This window comes from Prionailurus bengalensis, chromosome A3 (genome assembly GCF_016509475.1).
Source record: "Prionailurus bengalensis isolate Pbe53 chromosome A3, Fcat_Pben_1.1_paternal_pri, whole genome shotgun sequence".
In the NCBI taxonomy this organism is placed as follows: Eukaryota; Metazoa; Chordata; class Mammalia; order Carnivora; family Felidae; genus Prionailurus; species Prionailurus bengalensis.
The window spans coordinates 65,070,391-65,094,559 of NC_057354.1; the positions used below are offsets into that span (position 1 = coordinate 65,070,391).

Sequence of the window (24,169 nt, forward strand, 5' to 3'; positions counted from 1 at the left end):
ACACTCATGCCTTTTTTCCTTCTCCTCTCAACTTTGTTACTTCATTCCTTTTTCATAATAGATATTTACATTAGTTTTAATTTTAGTTTTACAGTTAAGTAGACTCAATGTTTACCACCAGATTATTTTACTACAGCTTTCCTAGTTTTCTCTTAGGTAACTACAGTGCATGCTCTTCACAAAAAAACAAAAAAAAACCCAACCTAATATTTATTTTTAATTTTTTTTTTTACATTTTATTTATTTTTGATAGAGAGAGACAGAGCACAAGTCGGGGAGGGGCAGAGGGAGAGGGAGACACAGAATCCGAAGCAGGCTCCAGGCTCTGAGCTGTCCGCACAGAGCCCGACACAGGGCTCGAACTCACAAACCGCGAGATCATGACCTGAGCCGAAGTCGGACGCTTAACTGACTAAGCCACCCAGGCGCCCCTAGTATTTATTTTTGTTTGGTCATGTGTCTCCTTACTGTTACTAGCCAACCACTTGTTGATCAATTATTCTTTCCACCATGTGTGGAATTAGAGTTATATTATTATATATACTTTTATATGTATTTATATTTATACGTTTGTATTCTTACTGTATTTTAACAGACATGTTACAGATTTTAATGTAAATAATATACATAGCAAGAATTATTATTATTTTTGAAAAATATTTATTTATTGTGAGAGAGAGCATGTGTGTGCATGACTGGCGGAGGGGCGGAGAGAGGTAGAGAGAGAATCCCAAGCAGGTCCCATGCACACTGCTGAGCCCAACACCGGGCTGGATCCCTTGACCCTGAGATCACCACCTGAGCAGATATCAAGAGTTGGGTGCTCAACCGAGCCAACCAGACGCCCCCACACAGCAACATTAATAAACTTTTTGTAAGTCTCCCACTTACTGACCGTCTAATACTTTCCTTTTGCTAGGACTTTCCACAAACCAGTTTAAATTGCATTATTAAAAATAGAAAATCTATCAAGAAAATGAAAATACAAGTCACAAATGGAGAGAAAATATTTGCAAAAGGTATTTTGCAATAGATACCTGAAAAAAGGACTATTATCCAAAATAAACAAAGAACACTTAAGACTCAACAATAGGGAAACAAACTACCTGATTAACAAATGGGTCAAAGACCTTAGTGGACACCTCACCTCACTAGATGGCAAATAAGCATTTGCTCCAAATTATATTCCATTAGGGAAATGTAAATTAGAACAACAATGAGATACTACTGTGCACTTACTAGAACGGCCAGAATCCAGAACACTGACAACACAAAATGCTGGTCAGGATGTGGAGCAAAAGGAACTCTCATTTATTGCTGGTGGAAATGTAAAATGGTACAGCACTTTGGAAGGCAGTTTGGCAGTTTCTTACTAGACTAAGCATGCTTTTACTATGCAATACAGCAATCCTGCTTAGTATTTACCTAAAGGAGTTGAAAATATGTCCACACAAAAACCTGCACATGAATGTTTGTAGCAGATTTTTTTTCTTGTAATTGACAAAACTTAGAAGCAAGTAAAATGTCTTTCAGTATGAATGGATAAACTGGAACATCCAGACAATGGAGTACTATTCAGCACTAAAGTGAAACAAAGAATTAAGCCATGAAAAGAATGCATATTACTAAGTAAAAGAAGCAAACATGAAAAGGTTGCACTCAATGATTCCAACTCCATCACATTCTGGAAAAGGCAAAATAATGGAGATAGTAAAAAGATCAGTGGTTTCCATGGATTAGAGGAGAGGGAGGGATGAATTGGTAGGACACAGGGTTTTTAGGGCAGTAAAACTACTCTGTATACTATATTGGTAGAAACATATCATCACACATTTGTTCAAGCCCATAGAACGTGCAACAGTAAGAGTAATACCTAGTGTAAACGATAGACTTTGTGTCATAGTAGGTTCATCAATTTTAACATATGTACCACTCTCGTGAGGGATGTTAATAATGGGGGAGGCTATGAATGGATGATGGCATGAAGTATATGGGAAATCTCTGTACCTTCTGCTCCATTGTGCTGTGACCTAAAACTGCTCTAAAAAAAAATAAACTCTATTAAAAACAATTGAACACCTTTCTCTGTAGAGGTGTAGGATAAAATGTTCCCAAAACATAAACTAGAACATAATATCCTGAGCTTTACAAAACCAACTTTATTTAATTAGGGATAATTCCTCCCTCTCAGACTTGATGTGCTTTTTTAATAATATCAAATATTTAATTACAAACATGCTCCTTTTCAATCACTAATAAATTACCAACTTATCTCTATATAACAACTGTTGAGTATCCAACTCTTTCCAACTCTGTCTTGCTTTTTAAAGACATTTCAGGAAGTCTTACAAAACAGAAATTCAGCATGATTATACTTTCTTCACAAAGGCTGTACAAATTTCATATTTGTGTTGTTGTTTTTTAAATCTCACTTTAACTTAAGCTAAAAAATGAGATTTCTCTAAGAATAACAAGAATAAATAATAGTAATATGATAAGACTTGGAAAGGCTCTTTTGTCAAAACTATCAGAAATTGAAAAACTGAATGACTTTAAAGACTAGAAACAAAATTGTTTACAAGTTGGGTGATTTCTAATTCCTGGGTTTTGACAAAGATGAGGGAGGATCTACTCAAATTACCAGTGGTATACCATTATGAACAATTTTTGCTGATTACTACATTATTTTGGCATATTACTTGAAAAGATTTCCAAGCCTTGAGTGATATTTAGTAAAACTCCTTTTCTCTCTATCAGCTATTTATGTCAATAAGGGTTCTTTCTCAGTGCTTGTATCTATAAAATGTAAAAGGAGGAAGAGAATTGATGCTAAGCCTGTCTCTTTCTGAAAATAAATTGTACTTGAACATTTACCTGTGCTTACATGAACTGAGAAATGTCTCATTCAATATCATGAAATGATAATTTTCTAATACACTTTTACTTTTTAATCATTATTTGTCAAAATTCATAACATTTGTTTTGTTTAACTGTATACCGTTAATAACTGCAATAACTCCCATCAGAGGAAACAATTAATATTTATGAGACTTATGGACATAAGAAATTAAAACAAATTAAATTTTAATTCATACATTTTTTGTTGCAGAGAAATATGATAGGAATAACACAAAAAATGTTTAAGCATAATGATACTCCACTGGGATAAAATTATGTGAAAGAAGTGAAAGGAAAATAGAAGCTCAAGGGAAAAAGAAATGATGTACAATATTTCTTGTACTTCTAACAAGAGCTTATTCACATATTTTGGTGCCTATCGAAGTCTTATGATATTTAGACCTGAATGGATAATTTAAAACAGTAAGGTGAACTAAGTTTAATGTGGCTCTTGGGATGTCTAGATCTAAGACCCTGGTCTAGATCTAAGAAAGTGATGGAGAAAATGTTAATGATACAGATGAAACTTAAAAATATGTCACGTCTACAGCCACTACATTGTGAACAGAAAAAAAGGAGGAGGAGGAGCAGGAGAAGAAGAAAAACCCCTACTCTTCCAGTATTCCAAAACTATGATCCAATTCCACAAAGAAGTCACACAATGGGTGGATGTGGGAGGTTCCAACACATCTTCATTGTTTCACTTGCATCCAACTTGTTAATATCAACATTCTTGTTGGAATTACACTTGGGGAGCCAGGTGTTATGCCTTTATCAGCGGCACCCGTTGGTGAACTCTAAGTGTGTGATTCCTTGTTCAGTCCATCTTATTTTTGTTTCTCAAACCAAATCTGGTCTCGGGGAAGCATCTGCCACCGGCCTGTGCATTTGACTCCTGCTACTGTTCACGAAGGATCAGGTGTCACACTTCGGGATGTGTCCCTCAACGTGGGGAAACACACCTTGGTAGGCTGTTCTGAAATGTGCCTGCAAATGCATCCTCTCTGCTTCTTCGCGCAGGCTCTCCTGCTTGAGCTCCGTGGTTTTGTTTCTGTTGTTTCATCCGGACTGAATAATCTTTGCCTTTTAATCCAAGTACTTACATTTAAAGTAAATATTGATGTATTAGGGTTTGTATATATCATCTTACCTGTGTTTCTGTTTGTCCCATCTGTTCTATGCTGTTTTCACTCTCCTTTCTTGTGCATAAAAAAAAAAAAAATCAACCAAATGTTTTTTTAATCATTTTGTTTCTCTTCTGATTAGCTTGTTAATTATACATTATTTGACTGTTCTTTTCATGGTTAGCCTAGAGATTACAATACAACATGTATCTTGATTTGCTAGACTCTAACATAAATTTGTATTTCCACCAATGCAAGGACTATAGAACACTTTAAGTTTTTTAATTCTCTTCTTGCCTTTTGTGCTATTATTGTCATGAATTATATATAGTTCTACATATTTAATTTTTTAATTTTAAGTAAACTCTGCATCACACGTGGGGCTCAAACTCATAACCCCAAGATCAAGAGTTGCATGCTCCACTGACTGAACCAGCCAGGCTCCCCTCTACATATTTTAAACACCTCAAGATAATAAGTTTTATATCATTAATGTTCATTATATTGATCCCTCTATTTTATGGTTTCAGTAAAAGGGTAATGCTATCCTCATAGAATGAGTTGGGAAGTATTTCTCTCTTCAGCATTCTCGAAGTGTTTGTGTTGAATTAGTATTATTTTTTTATTAAATGTTTGGTTAAATTCACCAGTGAAGCCATGTAGGTCTGAAGTTTTCTTTGTAGGAAGGTTTTAAACTAGAAATTCAATCTTATTTAAGTTGTTGAATTGATTTGAATAAAGTTGTTCTTTTATTATTTTTCTTATCAATAGGTTCTGTAGTTATGTTACCTCTCATTCCTGATCATGGTAACTGGTGTTTCCTTTTTCTTCTTTTTTTAAATCAGGCTGGGTAGAGGTTTACCTTTTTTCTTCTTCCCTGAAAGAATCAGTTCTGGTTTCATTCACTTTCTCTATTGTTTTTCTGTTTCCCATTTCATTAGTTTTGGTTTCTGTGTATTCTTTTTCTTCCTTCTACTTTCTTTGGATTTGATTTGCTCCCTTTTTTAGCTTAATTTGGATGCCAAGATCACTGACAGGACTTGAGGGGCAAGAATTCCAGGAAGAGGGATACACTCTGTACAACTTTTCCTTTCAGTGAGTTTGCTTATTGTAAATGTATCAGGTGCAAGAGCTGAAGCACAAAGCAAAGAGCAGCCCTTGAGAACCCAGGCAGCCAATCAAGTCTTTGGGCAAATCCTTCAGGCCGGTGAGAGAATTAGAGACCAGTGCCTACTAATGGGGAGAGGTCCTGGCATAGATCTCTGACTTGCAATTAGCCTCTGGAAGAAAAAATACCACAGGTGTATGGCTAAGATGGAAGTAGAAGAGTATGCTCTACTCAAGTCCAACTTCAAATCAGCTCAGCCCAGATTGGTTTAAAGTCATCTGTCCCTACTCTAATTGCCTGCCAAGTGGAGGGTAAATCTTCTCTGGAAGAAGAAAATATTTGCCGGAGCCTCAAATTGTATCTACAATTTTCATATATAAAATCTGGCATTCAATCAAAGGATTACCATGCACACCATGAGATAAAACCAACTGACCAAAACCAAGGAGTACGACAGACTTTAGAACAGACTCACACATGATACGGATATTGGAGTTATCAGGCATGACTTTAACTATGATTAATATGTTCTAGAAAATATAGGACAAAAGGGAGACTTTCACCAGAGAACTAGAATCAATGATAATGAAAAGACAGAATCAAATGTAAATTCTCAAATGGATACACATAAATTGCTGAAGTTAAAACGTTCAATAGGAATTAAAAAATGAATAGACAAGAAGAGGATTAGTTAACTAAAAGACACATCATCATTAAAAGAGATCCTGAGTGGAGAGAGGAAAGAAGGATGGTTTCATGGGTGTATGCAAATGTTAAAATTTATCAAATTGCACATTAATAATGCAATTTATTGAATGCCAATTATTTCTTAATGGAGGTATATCACCTATAATGGAGTAAAAATTAAAGTGGCATCAGATTTATTTTCAGTAAAATCATTTTCTAGACTAGGGCAATACTTGGGGCACCTGTTCTGATAGCACGGAGCCTGCTTGAGATTCTCCCTTTCTCTGCCTCTCCCCCTGCTTGCATGCACACGCACCTTCTCTTTCTCTCTCAAAATAAACAAATAAACTTCAAAAAAAAAAAGATTTAGAATAGAGCAATACTTTAAAAGTCCTCAGAAGAAAGAATTACCTTTGTTCTAGAAATCTATGCTCAGCTAAACTTGCAATCAAGTAATTAAATAGATCAATGGCTATTTTCAGACATGTACGTCTCAAGGTATTTGTATCCCATGCATATTTTCTAAGAAACAAAACAACCTAAGAATGTATTCAAGTTAAACAAAAAAAAGTATGAGAAAGACTGAAGCTTCAAGAAAATGATGTGTACCTATGAGTGTGATAAAAAAAAAAAATCCCAGGTGACAAATAAGCAGCAAGCTTTGAAAGGACCAAGCCCCAGCTGGACCCCAGCAAGCTACCTTCAAAGAAGAAAGTAGATTTTTATCAAGAAGTTAGTATAGTGAAAAAGATGTACTTTTTAATATTATGGTAAATGTAATATGTGTATGTTAGAAATAATGCATATATTGATAAGGAAAAAAGGCAATTAAAAGCCTGGAAGGGGCACTCTACAGAAAATGTGAAGCAATTAAAATATAGCATACTTTTCTCCCAGTATAAGAAAGATAATTCACTTGACATGATACTTGGAACATTCTCCCTCAAGAGTTAGTGGCATATGGGAATGCAAGCTGGTGCAGCCACTCTGGAAAACAGTATGGAGGTTCCTCACAAAACTAAAAATAGAACTATCCTACGACCCAGCAATTGTACTTCTAGGCATTTATCCAAGGGATACAGGTGTGCTGTTTCGAAGGGACACATGCACCCCCATGTTTATAGCAGCACTATCAACAATAGCCGAAGTATGGAAAGAGCCCAAATGTCCACTGATGGATGAATGGATAAATAAAATGTGGTATATACATACAATGGAGTATTACTCGGCAATCAAAAAGAATGAAATCTTGCCATTTGCAACTATGTGGATGGAACTGGACGGTATTTTGCTAAGTGAAATTAGTCAGAGAAAGACAAAAACCATATGACTTCACTCATATGAGGATTTTAAGAGACAAAACAGATGATCATAAGGGAAGGGAAACAAAAATAATATAAAAACGGGGAGGGGGACAAAACAGAAGAGACTCATAAATATGGAGAACAAACTGAGGATTACTGGAGGGGCTGTGGGAGGGGGGATGCACTAAATAGGTAAGAGGAAGTAAGGAATCTACTCCTGAAATCATTGTTGCACTATATACTAACTAATTTGGATGTAAATTTTAAAAAATAAAAAATAAAATAAAAAAAAGAGTTAGTGGCATAGAATTATGTTTCCTTTTCTGAGGGTCCATTGATACTATTTTACTCCGTAGTTCACAACATTTAGAGTCCTAAAAATTCAACCGACTGCTATTTTTTCTAGGTTTTAGAATACACTTACAAACAAACCAACGAACCCAAAACAAAACAAAAAACAAAAACAAAACACCTAGACACTTCACTGCAGTTACAAAGAATACAAATGCCTTAAATCTCAGAGCTGTGAAAATACTGGGATGCTAGCAGATGTGGCAGGGCAACATAGAAAATAGAAAAAAGAAACGAAAAATTGAGGAAAAAGGGGTCAGAACTGTAGATATCTTTATTTTCTTACTTTACAAAGCAGTGAATCAAAATATATATAGTCTAAATTGGACAGGAAATATATTAAAGTTGAAAAAATAACCAGTAGAAGAAATAAATTAATAATAAAACTATCAGCCTCATGTTTGAAGATGGAAGAATAAAGAAATCTCTGACTCTGTTATGGACTGAATGTGTCCCCCACCCGATTCATATGTTCACGCCCATTCCTCCGGTGCAATGGAATTAGCAGATAGGGTCTTTGGGAGGAAATTGGGGTGAGTGGAAGCCCTATAAATGCAGTAACTGCCCCCGTAAGAGTTAGAGGTTGCTTCCTCTCTCTGCTGTCTACCATGCAAGAACCTAGTGAGAAGTCAGCTGTCTGCAGACTCGAAGAAAGCTCTCACGGGAACCCAACCACGACCTCAGACTTCTAGCCTCCAGAACTGTGTGGATAAATTTCTGATATTTATAAGTCACCTAGTTTATGGCATATTGTTATAGCAGCTGGAGCTAAGACAGAACCTGTTTTTCTAAAACCAATCAGAAATAACAAGGATACAAATGAAATAAAAAGTCTGTCTAGGAGGAATGGGGCAACACTTATAACCTGAACCTTATTATTTATAAAGAAAGGCTGCCAAGTACAGTGAAAATTAGGTCAAAGAAAGGGTGACAAGAGACGACACCCATGGCTGCAGATCTCAAGCAGAGTCAACAAGGCACAGTTTTCCAAGTTAGTAGCATACCCTGAGGAGCAGAAGCAATAGTTGCTTGTCTAAAAGAAGGCTGAGGTTTGCAAACCGGTTCTAGAATTCTCCATGACTCCCTTTGAAACCACACAGACATGACATTTTTGCAGGAAAAACTTCTGAAAGTAGGGAAACTAAGGTGAATGGATGGCATTGCAACTACCAATTCTACTCAATTAATATTTTGTAAAGGCTCTCCCCCAGTTCACCTCTCTGCACTGCACACCTGCTGAGTTCTGTGGCTCAAGTTATGCAGATTTTTGTGTTAACCCCCCCAATCAACTTCGTAGGTATTCAAAACAGTTGGTGCTGATCTGGCTGCATTTCAGGGATGAGACAAGCTTAAGGTCTCCATGCTGCTTGCCATCTTGAATTCTCCTCTAAAGGCTCAACCCACACTCACAATACATTCCACTAGACCTTATATATGTAGAGCTTTATTGTAAGTTAGGACTTGTTAGCCCAGAGGTTGTTCAAAGCCTCTGACACCTCTCTCACATTTTCTTTCCCCATATAGGTGGTTCCAAAAGGACTCTGCATTCAACAATGAGAGTAACATAAAAGGAACTACGTATGGTTTCACAACCATATGAATATGTTAAAAAATATCAAATTGTACACTTTAAATCAGTAGATTATATTATATGTGAATTATATTTCAATAAAGCTTTTTTTAAAAAGGGACTAGGAGACAAAACCATTGCAGGAAAGAAGACAAAAGAAATAAGAAAACAAATTCAACATATGCCAGAAAATGTATCGTGGAATAGCTGAAAATTGTGACTAAGTAACTTCTTATGGATTCAAAGAACTCAGTGAAGTTCTTTGAAAAACTTCAAGTGAAAAAGTGGCCTCCATGAATCAAGAGTTCAAAGCACAGATAAAGGACTGAAGGAAGAAATGATAAGACAACATCGGAAAAGATAAAATTGACCTGAATGAGCCCAGGAAAGATGTAGAAAAGTAATGACACACAGAAATGGAAACTGCAGAAAGAATGAGATATTGTTGAGAACAAGCTAAAGAAATGGAAGACAGGCTTAAGGAACCTGAGTCACATTTTAAAAAGTCAAGTAACATTTTAAGAACATGAATAACATTTTTTAAACTCAAAAAGAACAAAAAGAATTTTATAGAACTATAGGAAAAACTCATATACATAAAGGTTAATGCTCAAGTACGCATTCAGAAGACAGCAAAACAATCAGCACACGAAACACATTCACAGTATAATTCAAGAAGATTTTCTGAAATAAAAAATTTGACTCTATATATTTAAACAGGCGCACCATCTTCCAGGAAGAACAAAGATTAATCAGCACTAGAACATGCCCTAATAAAGTTACTGGACTTCAAAGATACGATCATTCAGAGAGAAAACCAAATGACCTCAAGGGGAAGAGACAGAAATCAGGCTGCTTCATACCTCCTTATTTATTTTTAACGTTTACTTATTTCTGAGACAGAGAGGCAGAGAATCCCAACCAGGGTCTGCTCAGCACAGAGCCTACTGCCAGGCTTGAACTTACGAACCATGAGACCATGACCTGAGCTGAAATCAAGTCGTATGCCTAACCCACTGAGCCACCCAGGCACCCTGAGAAATCAGGCTTCTTTAAAGCAGCATTCAACATTGTAGAAATTCACTGTCTTCAAATTCTAAGGGATACTATGACCCAAGAATTTTATTTCCAGCCAAAGTATAGTTCAAGCATAAAGGCAACATGCAGATGACTTAAAACACACAAATACTTACAGAACACAAATCCTAGGGATCTTTCTGGAAAAAAACTACTAAAAATAGCCTCTGTCAATTGAAAGGCAAAGGAGAATGAAAATGATTACGTGTCCAATTCAGAAAGTTAGAAAAAGAACAACAGCAATCTTAAGAACAAAAGCAAGGAGATACTAGTAAAGACAAAAACAATTAAAGAATTAGGAAAGAGAAGAACTATAGAATAAACATGTCCTAGAGAATGTTCTTAAAGAAAAATAAAAAGGTAAAGATTTAGGAAAGCTGGTCAAACAATATAAATAATAAAGAAAGAAGCATGTATATAAATATGAAAAAATGAGTACATAAAAATAAGCATACTTAGGAAATTGAATCATAAGAGAATACATTGTTCAGCTTTATGCAAATATATATAATACATAATTAGGAAAATACAAATTATTAAAATTGACCCCAGAAAAGGAAGAAAATGCAATAGATCAATTTTCAGAAAATGTTGTGAGTGAATTCTAGCAAATCTTTAAGAAGTATGTAACTCTAATATTATTTAAATGGTTCTAGACTATAAAAAGGAACAATTCCAAAATCTTTTTACCAATTCAGCATAATACTGAGATAGTCCCAATCCCTAAACATTGCAACTAAAATATCAGCCAACTGACTCTAACATGATTAAGTCAAACTCATACCCAAAATGCAAAGATGGATCAATATTATCTATTATTGTAATACAACTTAAATATATATCAAAAAAAGAGAAATACTATATGAACATTCCTGTAGATGCTGAAAGGGCATCTAAAAAAACCCTATCATAAAATAGTAATAGATGAATAGCTTCTTAGCATGAAAAAGTATATATATCATTTCAAAGGCTAGAAACTACATAGTGAAACACCGAGTCCCATTAAAATCAGAAACAAAACAAGGATGTACATTACCAGCATTGTTTAACTTTAGCTACTAGCTGACATCATTAAAGAAAAGAAATAAAATATATAAAATCAGAAAGGAAAAGGAAGAAAACATTAGTAGATAGGATAATGCTACAGCAGAAAATTCAGAAAAATCAACTTAAAAAAATCATTATTACCAAGAGTAAGATAATTTAGTCAGGTAGCTGAGTATAAAATTAAAACACAATTAATAGTTCTCCAATATCTGAATGGTTATTTAGAAAATATAACAAAAAATACCCAAGTTACAAAAACAAGAAACATTATAGAATACCTAGGAGTAAATCTAAGAAATGTACAAGATTCACATGAAGAAAATGTGGAAACGTTATGAAAGGTCATCTAAAAATATTTTAATAGACATATTCTTATAGAGATGATGGAATATGATGGCAATCCTTTATAAATACATATATAAATTGAACTTTCTCAAGAAAAATATTAATACCATTACTTCGGGAATCAAGTGAGGAAAGAGTAATGAGGGAGGAATAGCCCTATGAGACACTAAAAGGTATTATAAACATTATAGTAATTAAAAGTTTGGTATCAGCACAAGAACAGAAAGATCTATGGAACAAAATAGCCTAGAATAGATGCAAATAAATATTGGGATTAGTTTCTGATAAAGCTGACATTTCAAACTAGTGGGCTAAAATGACATATTTAATGAATAGGATAAGAGAGTAGCCATCTGGAAAATATGAAATTGGATTCTCTCTTTCACTTACACCAAATTAAATTCCAGATAGATTAAATATTTAAAAGAAAAAATAAACATAAAGGTAATAGAAATGACACATTTGATTTTATAAAAATTTTTGTTTTCTTTATGGCAAAAATTTCCAATTATATTTTTCATTTCCGAGTATTCATTTAGTTTATCACACCTACTTGATCACTTAACAAATATTCTCCTTCAAATGAGTTGTGTTCAACCTCTTCTCTCACTAAAAGATATTAAATACACTTATTTTATAATCTGTGTCTAATAATTCTAATATGTGAAGGGTTTGTCTCATTCAGCTGTTTTTTCCTGCTGCTTCTTATAGTTACTTGTTTTGTTTGCTTTAAAATTTTTGATTATGGTGTCATATTCCTTGAACTTTTCTGAGAGAATTCTACAGAGAAGACTTGCATTCACTCCTGCAGATGCCAAGGGGCACAGTCATTTAAAAAAAATTCTTAGCTTGAGGATTTTGAGATCACTCCAGTAGTATGAAATCAGCAGTGCTAAGTAGCATTTTTACCATTTTTGATAGTTTGTATTTTTCTTCTTTTCTTTAGTTCTAAGTATTTTCTAATTTTCACTTTGATTTCTTCTTTGATATGTTATTTAGAAGTATTTTTAAACTTCGAAACATTTGCCATTTTTATTATTATTTTTTGCTACCCCCAACTACCTCTATCAGCACTCTGCAAGCAAATCTTTTTTTTATTGTTTATTATTTTTATTTATTTATTTTTGAGAGAGAGAGAGAAGAGGACAGAAAGGGAAAAATCCCAAGTGGGCTCCACACTGTCAGCGCAGAGCCAGACACAGGGCTCGAACCCATGAGCTGTTGAGATCTTGACCTGAGCCAAAGTCGGATGCTTAACAGACTGAGCCACCCAGGTGCCCTTGCAAGTAAATATCACTACTATCTTATTCAGGCCTTGGTTACCTCTTGCTTGTACTGGAAAAACCACTACACATGATCTATGCCTTTACACTTAGGGGAGAGTGCTCTTTATTCTTTGTGTATTTTAAAAAATACTGTATGTAGTGGTTTGTCTAATCCTCATCTTACAAAATTATTCCAGGGGAAAATTCACAGACAAAACCTAGGAGGGATATCAGTGATAAATTGAATCACCTAGCTTCACCTGAAACAATAGAGCCCATTGAATTAGGGCAGTCAAACGTGCTTCCTCTGAGGACACAGAATTGATTTGTTTAATTTCTGAAAGGTCATCTGCCCTGGGAACGGGAAAGGGGATTCTGCATTCTCTTCCATGGTTTGTAACCTCATCCCTGACAGCTGCAGGGACACGTGCATGAAGAAGAATCTCTCCTTCTCCTCCTCCCCCCCCCACCCCCCTCCTTCCTGGCATTCACACATAACTGTGTGGCAATTTACTTTTATCACCATGGCCTGCAATGGGCTTTACTTGCTAGGCATCATGTTCTCCACAGAGGATTGCCATGGGAAAGTCTCTCATTCTGAGCCCCCTCAAATAACCAGACCAGGCATTTTTCCCATCTTGGGTTCATCCTTGGATTGCTATCAGTTCATCAACAAGTACTAATGACTGTACTTATGCATCTGGACTGAATCAGTGTCTATTCTCACTGACTTAGACATTCCCAGTTCGAGAAGGCAAAATACAAGGCAACAGACTTAAAATGAAGCCAAACTCATTGGCTTCCCATGAACTTGTACTTTAATTGCTACAACTGCTTCCTAACATACCTCCTGGACTTCTATCCCTAGCACCACCCCCAATGCACTTTCACATGTCTGTCAGAGCAACTGTCCTCAAATAATGCTGCACATCCCCTTTCCCCACTAAAAATCTTCAGTGGATCCTCTTTCCTTAGAAAATCAGGTACAAATGAAGAGAACCAGGAATGGTGGATAAAAAGGTTAATATAATAAACTCTGTATAATGCTTTCCTCTCTTTTATCAGGTTTTTAATTAACATAAAATTATGTAGTCGTGGTTATATCAATGTATTATTGTTGGGTTTGTAACATACATAGATGTAACAATAATATAACAATAATAAAAATTTTAAAAAGGGGGGAGGGAATAGAGTTATATAGGGTTGATGTTTCTGTATCTCACTGGGAATAAGTTACTATAAATGTGAAGTAGGTTGATACCTATCATCTTATCTGGTAAGCCTATTGAAACACTAAGAAAATGACTCCAGACAAAGATCACAATTGAAGAAAACTACAGATCAACATCTGTTATGAATACAGATGCAAAAAATTCTCAACAAAAAATTAGCAAGCCAAATCCAATAATATATAAAAAGATTAATTCACTGTGTAAGTTTGCTATGCTAGAGTTGCCCAAACAAAGTTTCACAATGTGAATGGTTTAAACAACAAAAATTGACTACCTCCCAGTTCTGGAAGCTAGAAGTCTGAGGTCAATGTATTGGCAGGATTGGTTCATTCTGAGGGTGCTAGGGAAGTCCGTTCCAGGCCTCTCCTACTTTCTGGTAGTTTCTAGGTTTGTAGCAGTATAACTTTAGTCTTCACATGACATTCTACCTGTGTGCATGTCTGTGTCCAAATTTCTCCTTCTTATAAGGACCTGAGTCAATCAGATCAGGGTCCACCTCAATCCAGAATGACCGAATCTTAACTAATTACATCTTCTACAGCCCTCTCTGCAAATAAGGTCACATTCTGAGATACTGGAGGTTAGGAATTCAACATATGAATTTGGGAGGGGGGGCGGGCCTCATTCAACCCATAACAAAAACCATGACCAAAAGGAATTTATCCCAGGAATGAAAGATTGGTTTAACACTCAAAAATTAATTAATGTAATATACCATACTAATAGAATAAAGGACAAAACCCACATGCTCATCTTAATAGATTCAGAAAAAGAATTTGAAAAAATTCAATACCCCTACATGATAAAAACACTAAAAAACTAGGAATAGAAGGGAACTTCCTTAACTTGATAAAGGGTATGTACAGAAAATGCACAGCTAAATCATAGTGAATAATGAAAGACTGAACACCTTCTCTTTAAGAGCAGTAACAAGACAAAAATATCCACTCTCACCACTTCCGTTCAACAAGGTACTGGAGGCTCTAGTCAGAAAAATTACGCAAGAAAATTAGATAAAAGAAATTCAGAGTGGAAATAAAGAAGTAAAACTATCTCATTCACAGAGATAGCATGATCTTATATATAGAAAACCCTATGGAATCCACTAAAAAACTATTAAAAGTAGTGAGTTCAGTAACTTTGCAGGACATAAATCAGTATAAAATAATCAACTGTATTTCTATACACTGCAGCCAACATTCAAAAAATTAACATAAGAAAGCAATTCCATTTACAACTGCATCAAAAAGAATAAAATACTTAGGAATAAACTTAACAAAAGAAGTGTAAAACTTAAACTTTGAAAATAGCAAAACTTTGTTGAAAGACATTAAAGACATAAGTAAGTGGAAAGACATCCCATGTTCATGGATTGGAAGACTTAATATCGTTAAGATGGCAATACTCCCCAAAATGGTCTACAGATTCAATGCAATCCCTATCAAAATCTCAACTGGCTTCTTTTCAGAAATTAACACGCTGATCCTAAAATCCACATGCAAATGAAAGAGATCTAGAATAGCCAAAACAATCTTGAAAAAGAATAGAGTTGGAAGACTCACATGTCATGTCAAAATTATTACAAAGATACTGTACTCATGACTGGATAGTACTGCATAAGTACAGTTATAAAGACCAATGGAATAGAATTTACCTATCTGTCTTTAGTATAGAACCCATAAGTCTATGGTCAATTGATTACTGACAAGCGTACCAAGATAATTAAATGAGGAAAGAACTATCTTTTAACAAATAATGCTAGGACATTAAAACAAAATCAATTGGAGCTCTACCTCATTTCATATACAAAAAAATTCAAAATGGATCAAAGACCTACATGTAAGAACTAAAATTATTAAACTCTTAGAAGAAAACAAATGTGTAAATCTTCATGACCTTGAATTATGCAATGTTCTCTTAAATATGACACCAAAAGCACAGGAAACAAAAGAAAAAAATAAATTCAACATGTTATCAAAAATTTTGCTTTTCAAAGGACACTATGAAAAAAAGTGAAAACCCCACAGAACTGAAGAAAGTTTTTATAAATCATCTATCTGATAAGGGGCTTACATAGAGAATATATAAAGAACTCCTAAAAATGTAGAAGAATAATCTAATTCAAAAGAGGTCAGAGAGCCTGAATAGACATTGCTTCAAAGAAATATACAAACAGCCAATAAGCACATGAAAAAATGCTCAATATTATTATTTATGAAGGAAATGCAATTTAAAACCACACTGTGAAACAACTTCACATCCACTAAGACGGCTGTAATAAAAAATACAGATGAATAACAAGTGGTGAGGAGGATGTAGAAAAACAGGGTTTCTTGTTGGAGTAATGAAAATGTTCTAAAGTTCACTGTGATGGTTGCATAACTCTATGAAATTCATTGCTTTGTGCTCTTTATTTAAATGGTGAACTGGGGCGCCTGGGTGTCTCAGTCGGTTGGGTGTCCGACTTCAGCTCAGGTCATGATCTCATGGTTCGTGGGTTCAAGCCCCACATCAGGCTCTGTGCTAACAGCTTGGAGCCTGAAGCCTGTTTCAGATTCTGTGTCTCCCTCTCTCTCTGCCCCTCCCCGGCTTTTTTCTCTGTGTGTGTGTCTCTATCTCTCTATATCTCTCTCAAGAATGAAAAAACATAAAAAGAAATTTTTAAAAATGGTGAATGATATCTCAATAAAGCTGTTAGCAAAACCCAAACTCAAACAAGACCAAGGTAAAGTTTCTGGAGGCAAATTTGTGATTGCAGACTATTTTCTTTGGTCCTGGCTCTATTCACTGGGGCCAGCAGACAGTATTAGTGAAGAGTTGGCCAAAGCCCAAAGGAACTCTCTTCATCTGTGCTTTGCCTTGAGCAATTTATTTTTAAATAACCCTTTGTCAAATTAGACATACACAGTCTGGTTTTGCATATCCTCTCCTAGGGTTTTTGATGTTTTTATCTTGGGGATGGGGTGGAGCATGGAGGGTATGTTTTCCTCTTTGAAAGATGTGATGGGTTAAGGGCCAATTAATTGTCAGTTTTAGTTTTCTTGGCCCCTGACTCATGTCCATTTTCAACTCCAACAGCTTCCAGTATCAATCATACAGGAGCCAAACTCTCCATGAGGCACAGAGATCTCCCCACTGCTCTGAATTTCTAATTGTCTTTCTTTACTGGAAGTGCAGTCTCTGCTCAGTGTTCTTAGAAGTGCAGGTGAGAGGGAAGTAATCTAAGGGAACCTTGTAAATAATGAACGAATAGGTTCATAGGCTTTTCAGCACCTAGGTTACCCAGTGCTGCCATACATTATGAGGCCAGGGATGGGTAGATGCTGGGGTTGGTTTGCTGGAGAGCTGGCTAGGCAGCTGGGTGAGAGTTGAGCTCTACAAGTACAGAATAGGAGCAAGGGATAACTGGGGGGAAAAGGAGGGAAGGTGGGCGTTCATGAGCTAGTGGATCACAGAAACAGTTTGGAAGAAGCTCAATTCTAATGCTCCAGAGGCTGTACTGGACTTGTTTATGCTCCCAGATTCACCCAGCCTCAATAGGTGACCCCTACTCTCATCCTCAGCCAGATGCTGAGCACTGCAGTTAGTGCTGCTTACTGGAGAAGTGGGGATAAGGACTAGAATTCAGTGTGGCCTCTATCACACTTGTTGCAGTGAGACTCAAAGTAGCTCCAACACAAAGGTCTGACCCAACCATACCTACCTCCTTAGCAATTGTCCACAGAAGGCAATCTAGAAGCATGGGGGAAGTCCATGCCTGGTAGGATGAACTGTGACCAGTGCGAAACAGGAGACAGGAAAGAGAAAGCAGATAAACTCCTCCTCTTTCCTACCTTCCTTCCACCCTCTTACCATCTGAGCCACCATCATTCCATATAACTTCTTCAAAGACAACCTGGCCTCTAAGAAGCTGGCAGCGTTTTCTTATGAGGCTGTATGCACATCTCGTTTTGCCCTCTCACTACCTGGACTCATTTTCCCCTTTCCCGTGCTCTTCCTGCCCTGGAATTGTAAACCCCAATAGAACATGAGTACATAAGCTTTTTCTCATGCTGTTTTCTAGAAAACCTAATGCAAAGCTAATGCAGAGACCAAGGCCAACCACTGTATCCGGAGGAATCAAGGTAAACAATGGACAACTCAGGTCTGGTGAAGCTGGAGTCAAAATCTGAGGATGTAAGGAATGAATAAAAAGGGGGGAAGGTTCCAATACCATGGATAGCGATGGGAATTCAAGGTTGCTGTCCTGGTGGAGTTTCCAATCGACAGAGGAAGATATTAGTTAAATGCTATTATCACATACATAAATGTATAGTCATAAACTGTATGTAGGAAGTGAAGGGAAGTTGCATCACATGGTGCAAGGAGAGCCTACAAAAGTGAACTTGATTTAGTCTGGGAGTTCAGAAAGTCTTTTCTGAGAAAATGCCATCTGGGGTGACATCCAAAGGGGTGGGGATGAGAACAAAGGGAGGCTGCTCCGGGCAAGAGGAATGACAGGACACCTACACGGGCTCTGTGGTGAGGGGGAACATGCTAAGTTCAGGAGAGCAGAAAGGATTTCTCCACAGAGAAAGATGCCTCCCAGCCTTGGTTTTCATACTTAAAAAAAAATTTTTTTTGAAAGAGAGAAAGCACAAGCAAGGGAGGGACAAAGGGTGAGATAGAGAATCCTAAGCAGGTTCCACGCCCAGTGTGGAGCCCGATGTGGGGCTCGACCTCACAACTGTGAGATCATGACCTGAGCTGAACTCAAGAGTTGGGTGCTTAATCGACTGAGCCACCCAGGCACCCCTCAGTTTTCATACTTAAAAAAAAAACTCAACCTACAATAAAGAATGTATTTTACATCTTAACCTAGTATCAATACAAATATACAGACAGACATACCAAAATAGAAGTTTCATTACATGATCTTTATCTTTATGGGGTTTTCCATAATAGCTGTGAACAATGAAACGTGTGTATACTTGGAAAGAGTACTAGCACTAGAACAATGTGCCATGGTGTTCACCACAGAACTGTTCGCAGTGATTTACATACATACGATGAAACATATCAAGGTAGATACGTAGGTACCAACGTACCTACGTACCAACGTACGTACGTACCAACGTACCAACGTACATGGAAAGATGTACGTACTACATTATAAAAAGGTATAATGTATATAATCTCACCCTGATTTGTTAAAAATATTTATATATGAAGAAGTCTATGTGCAGAAAAACAGTTGAGAAAAAATATAAACTAGAAAAGGTGGCTATTCCTCAAATTACAGGAGATTTTTGTTTTTCACCAGCTTTTATATTTCATTATTTGCACTTTTGACAATATTTGTATTACTCTTTCAATTGGGAAAAATAATGAAAATAAAGTTAAAAGAAAATGACCAAAATGCCTTCAGATGTTCCCTGAGGGTGCCATTATAGGTGAAGTGAGGTTGTTGGTTTACCAGAAATTCAGTGGTTTTGGTTACCCAAGTAGCAAATTATACCAAATTTGACTCAGCTGGCATATTAAGTTTTAGCTTCATGTAATCATTTTTAACCTTGTGAAGCAAAGAACTTGAACAAACCTCAGGTCCGACTTTCACTGGTGCCACTCTCTTCTTCATGGCCAAGAGATTCAAACCTGGGAAGCAGGTGGGCAAATGTCATCAAGTGATCAAAGAACCATGGCTGGGACTGGAGAAAGACATCCAAAGGCGAGTTGCTCTCTTGGGGAGAACCTCCCCAGTTACTGTGCGCCTGGCTATAAGGAGGTGGAAAGTTCATCAGAAGTGGGAAGCTTTCAGTAGCAGGCTTTTGTCCATCTATTTTGTCCATCTATTACTTGACTGCTTTTGCAAAATACTACAACAAATCTGGAGACTTACATTTGGCCTCATTACTTAGATAAAACAAGACTCTCAAAACTTGAGACAAAACAATGCTGGGCTATTCCACTGCTCTCCCTCCCTCACCCATCTCTCCCTTCAACACTGCATCTCTAACTTTAGATTTTTCTGCTAGGATTGACCTGTCACATGAGATGGACTATATAGTTGTAACAAATTCTCCAGTACATGAGAGGTTTCCCCATAGTATTTAGATTGATAATTTATTTCCTCTCTTCTGAGATAGACGTTTCTCCTTAAAAATACTAGAGAGGAGGGGGATTATAATCCTTGTTTAGATTCTTGAGATGAGCTAAGAAAATAGCAAATCTTTTCGGGGGGTGACATTTAATTTCTAAAAAGGCAATTTTTAGTGCTGACAGGACCAGAGTCTGCTTATCCTACTCTGCCTCTAAATAATAAACTCAGCCTCCACGCACAGAATCATCCTCACCATATAAAATGAGTGAGTGGGAAGAAATCTATATCTTCCTTCCTGTGGAACAGACTGCTTTGGCAATGAGCCCAGTCATTCTGAAGTTCTCCATGATCTGTTATTTAAATCCAACTCATTATGACTGATTTCAGGCAGGAAGCCAAAATGACAAGACTGACTAAATACGTATTTTTGTTTTTTCCATTCTGTCCCTTCTTTCCATCTCTAGTTTTAACACAAGTGCTAACTCAGAGGTCAGGATTAGAGGTATAGACACCTCAACATGAGCACTCCATTAATGCAAAACCAAGTATTCCAAAGGGTCTTTTGGCTGCAAATGAGATGGGATGATACCATATTCTGAAGTAGATAGCAGCCAGGCTTAACTCCAAACCGCCCATGATATTTAACTTAAAATATTCTGTGCCGCAGTTTAAATTCCAACTCCCCATGGCTGCAGACATCCTCAAAAGATATCATATTCATCTTTTGTCTCCAGTACCTGGCACGGGATCTCATGGAGGTATCCAATAAATGTCTTCTGAATGGAACTTTTAGGTCTATAGGCCCATGTTCTATTTTTTCTTGCATTCTACAACCAAGGCTGTTCAATCACTTCTTAAAGCTCGTCTATGCTTGCTTATAGTTCTTTTACAATTTTATCTGTGTTTAACCCATCTGGAATTTATTTTTGTGTACAGCATGTCAATATGATTCTGCCTCAATATGAAATGCCACTTTTAACACACACTAAATCCCCAATGATTTTGTTTTTGCTTTTTTAAAGTAGGCTTCACACCCAGGGAGGAGCCCAATGTGGGCTTTGAACTTATGGTTCTGAGATCAAGACCTAAGCTGAGATCAAGAGTTAGCCGCCTAATGGATTGACCCATCCAGGCCCCCCAAATCCCCACTGATTTTGAATTGGTTATTCTACCGTTTTGTTTACCTCTTCCTGTGCTATTACCATACTGTTTAAATTATGGCAGCTCTTGACTATATTTTATATCTGGAAGGACAAATTCCCTCATATTATTCCCTCATATTATTCTTTTAAGGTATTGTTTTGATTTTTTTTTACATATTCTTCCAAATAAGTTTAATATTTTTTAATTAAACTGTAAAAAAAAATTTTTTTTTTTAAATTTTTGAGAGAAAGAGAGGGGCAGACAGAGAGGGAGAAAGAGAATCCCAGGCAGGCTCTGTACCATCAGCACAGAGCCCACTGTGGGGCTCAAACTCACAAACTGTGAGATCATGACCTGAGGTGAAATCAAAAGTCGGATGCTCAACCAACTCAGCCACCTAGGCGCCCTGAAATAAGTTTAATTTTTAGCTTAAGTTTAAATACACATACAAACAAAAGCAAAGCTGATTAGAATAATCAGATTTCTGCTAAAAGTAGACATATATAATAATTTTTGGAGGGCTCATCTTTCTACAATACCATGTCTTCCAATCCAGGAACACGGTATGCCTTCATGCTTTCTGCTTTTTTTTTTTTTGAAAAAATTTTTTTCAACGTTTATTTATTTTGGGGACAGAGAGAGACAGAGCATGAACGGGGGAGGGGCAGAGAGAGAGGGAGACACAGAATCGGAAACAGGCTCCAGGCTCTGAGCCATCAGCCCAGAGCCTGACGCGGGGCTCGAACTCACGGACCGCGAGATCGTGACCTGGCTGAAGTCGGATGCTTAACCGACTGCGCCACCCAGGCGCCCCACTGCTTTTATTTTATATTCATTAGTAAAGTTTTACACATTTTGTTCATACTGACCTTGTACACTGTAAGATTATTTCTAGATATTTTACAGTGTGTTGTTGTAATAAATGGGAACTGTTTATTCCATCATATTGTCTAACATGAGTAAGGAAAACTGGATTTTAGGGAACATTTTATATTCAACTATTTTTATTAAACTCTTTTATTAGGTATGTACTCATCCAATCAACATTTATTGAGTACCTGTCACATGCTGGTATTAAATACAGGGTATTTAAGTATGGCACAACACAGATGTATATTATGGAATATACTTCGCTCTAAACCTTCCCCTGCCCCCTCAATAGCTTAAATGAATAAAACTTTTATTTTTCTCACCTAACGTGAAGTCCAGAGTAGGCAGTTCAGGGCTGTTGTGTGACTCTACAATGCCAAGATGGATTCAGGAACTTTCTATCTTTCTGTCCAGCAGTCACTATTGAGTGTTTGTCACTGTCTGACCTCCAGCACTTCCGGCATTCTGTCTGCACTCCAAGCAGGAAGGAGGGCAAGGGTACCGGATAAGAAAAGTATGATAGCTGGTCCTGACACCCACTGTTTCTAGCCTTTCTAGAATCCCACCCCATGACTTTTGCCTACACTCACTGGCCAGAAATACACCACATAGACACATCCGTGTCCATTAGTCACATTATCGCTCCCCTCAAATCAGAATTCTTTTAGTTAAGGAAGAGGGGGAGAATTCTGAATAGGCATCTAGGCAGGCCCTGCCATGACAAGACAAATTCCTGCCCTTAGGGAGATGTTCAAAGAATTTATACCCACTGGTAACCTTATTCAGTTTGGGGCTGTTAGTACAGTTTTATGCTGCCGATTACCAACTGACACTTCCAGCCCGGCTCTCTTCCCTGAACTTCAGAAAGACCCTGAAAGAGCCAACTGCTTATTTGGCATCTCCACTTAGATGTCTAATAAGGATCTCAAACTCAACTGGTCCAAAATAAAGTCCTTCACCAAAACCATCCAACAGTCTTCTCCATGTCAGTAGATAACAATTTCATCCTTCTGGTTGCTTAGGCCAAAAACTATCCTAGACTCCAGTCTGTCTTACATCTTATATCCAATACACCAGGAAATCCTGTTTGGCTCTGTGTTCATCTTCCAAATATATCCAGAATCCCACCACTTCTCACCATTTCTACCACTAACATTCTTGTCCAAGCCACCATTATTTTATGCCTGCATTACTGTGACAGCCTCCTAAAATCATTATCCACATAGATAATTCTTCCTGAAGGTTCAATTCCCTGACTTCCTCTTTTTAATGTTTATTTATTTTGAGAGAGAGAGAGAGAGAGAGCACGTGAGAATGAGCAGGGGAGGTGTTGAGATAGAGTGAGAGCAAGTGAGAGAGAATCTCAAGCAGGCTCCATACTGCCAGCACAGAGCCCAATGAGGGGCTTGAACTCACCAACCATGACCTGAGCTGAAATCAAGAGTTGGCTGCTTAATCCACTAGTCACTCAGGAGCCCCCTGACTTTCTCTTTTCTAATGATCTTATCCTTGGTCTTCTACCGCTGCTACTTATTCCTGTGATCATCCCCTCCCCTTTTTATAATTACCAAGCACTGCAACCCTGAAAGCTGTAACTTCAAAGTTAAGCTTCCCACTGTTGATGGCCACTCTTTCACCCATTATGTCCTCTGTTACCTCCACTCTAACATTCCTCCAACTCCATCAGGACCTACAATCATTAATCCTGTGCTTTTTCACTGCCCCTCATTTTCCCATTACACTCTTTCTTAAGGAGTTTAAATTCCATGGTCAACAATTTCTTTGTCCACATTCCCTCAACTTCCTTGCTCTTCTCTCCATTTTACTCACTTGACGAACTCCCAAACCTGATTAGATCCACCTCACCACCTGTGCCCATCCAGCTGATGGGTGGAAGAAAATTATATAAGCAAGTGCACTGATCTTCCACTTGCCTGACCCTTAACCTGCAGTGGAACATTTAACATTGACTGGAAGTCACACTCTATTGCCCTAGGCTTTTCACTCTTTTCATCCTTTTCTTTCCTTTTCCTTTCTTCTCACACCTCCAACTCTCTTTACCCCTGATC

At 37.0% G+C, this 24,169-nt stretch overlaps 1 protein-coding gene and 1 long non-coding RNA gene across 3 annotated transcripts in view; both read right to left on the bottom strand.

The window, feature by feature from the left end:
* Positions 1 to 2,136: 2,136 nt before the first annotated feature.
* On the bottom strand, positions 2,137 to 21,441 carry LOC122496793. The gene is made up of 2 exons (XR_006300945.1): positions 19,587 to 21,441; positions 2,137 to 4,097 (listed from the first exon to the last, which is right to left on the bottom strand). It is a non-coding gene; the product is annotated as an uncharacterized LOC122496793 (long non-coding RNA).
* Positions 21,442 to 22,212: 771 nt separating this feature from the next.
* SRBD1 (S1 RNA binding domain 1) overlaps positions 22,213 to 24,169 on the bottom strand; it is a 201,828-nt gene continuing 199,871 nt past the window's right edge. For both annotated transcript variants that reach the window (XM_043603301.1, XM_043603300.1), the window contains exon 22: positions 22,213 to 22,569. In XM_043603301.1, the coding sequence (XP_043459236.1) occupies positions 22,521 to 22,569 (49 nt within the window). In that variant the 3' untranslated portion in view covers positions 22,213 to 22,520. The remainder of the gene's footprint in view (positions 22,570 to 24,169) is intronic.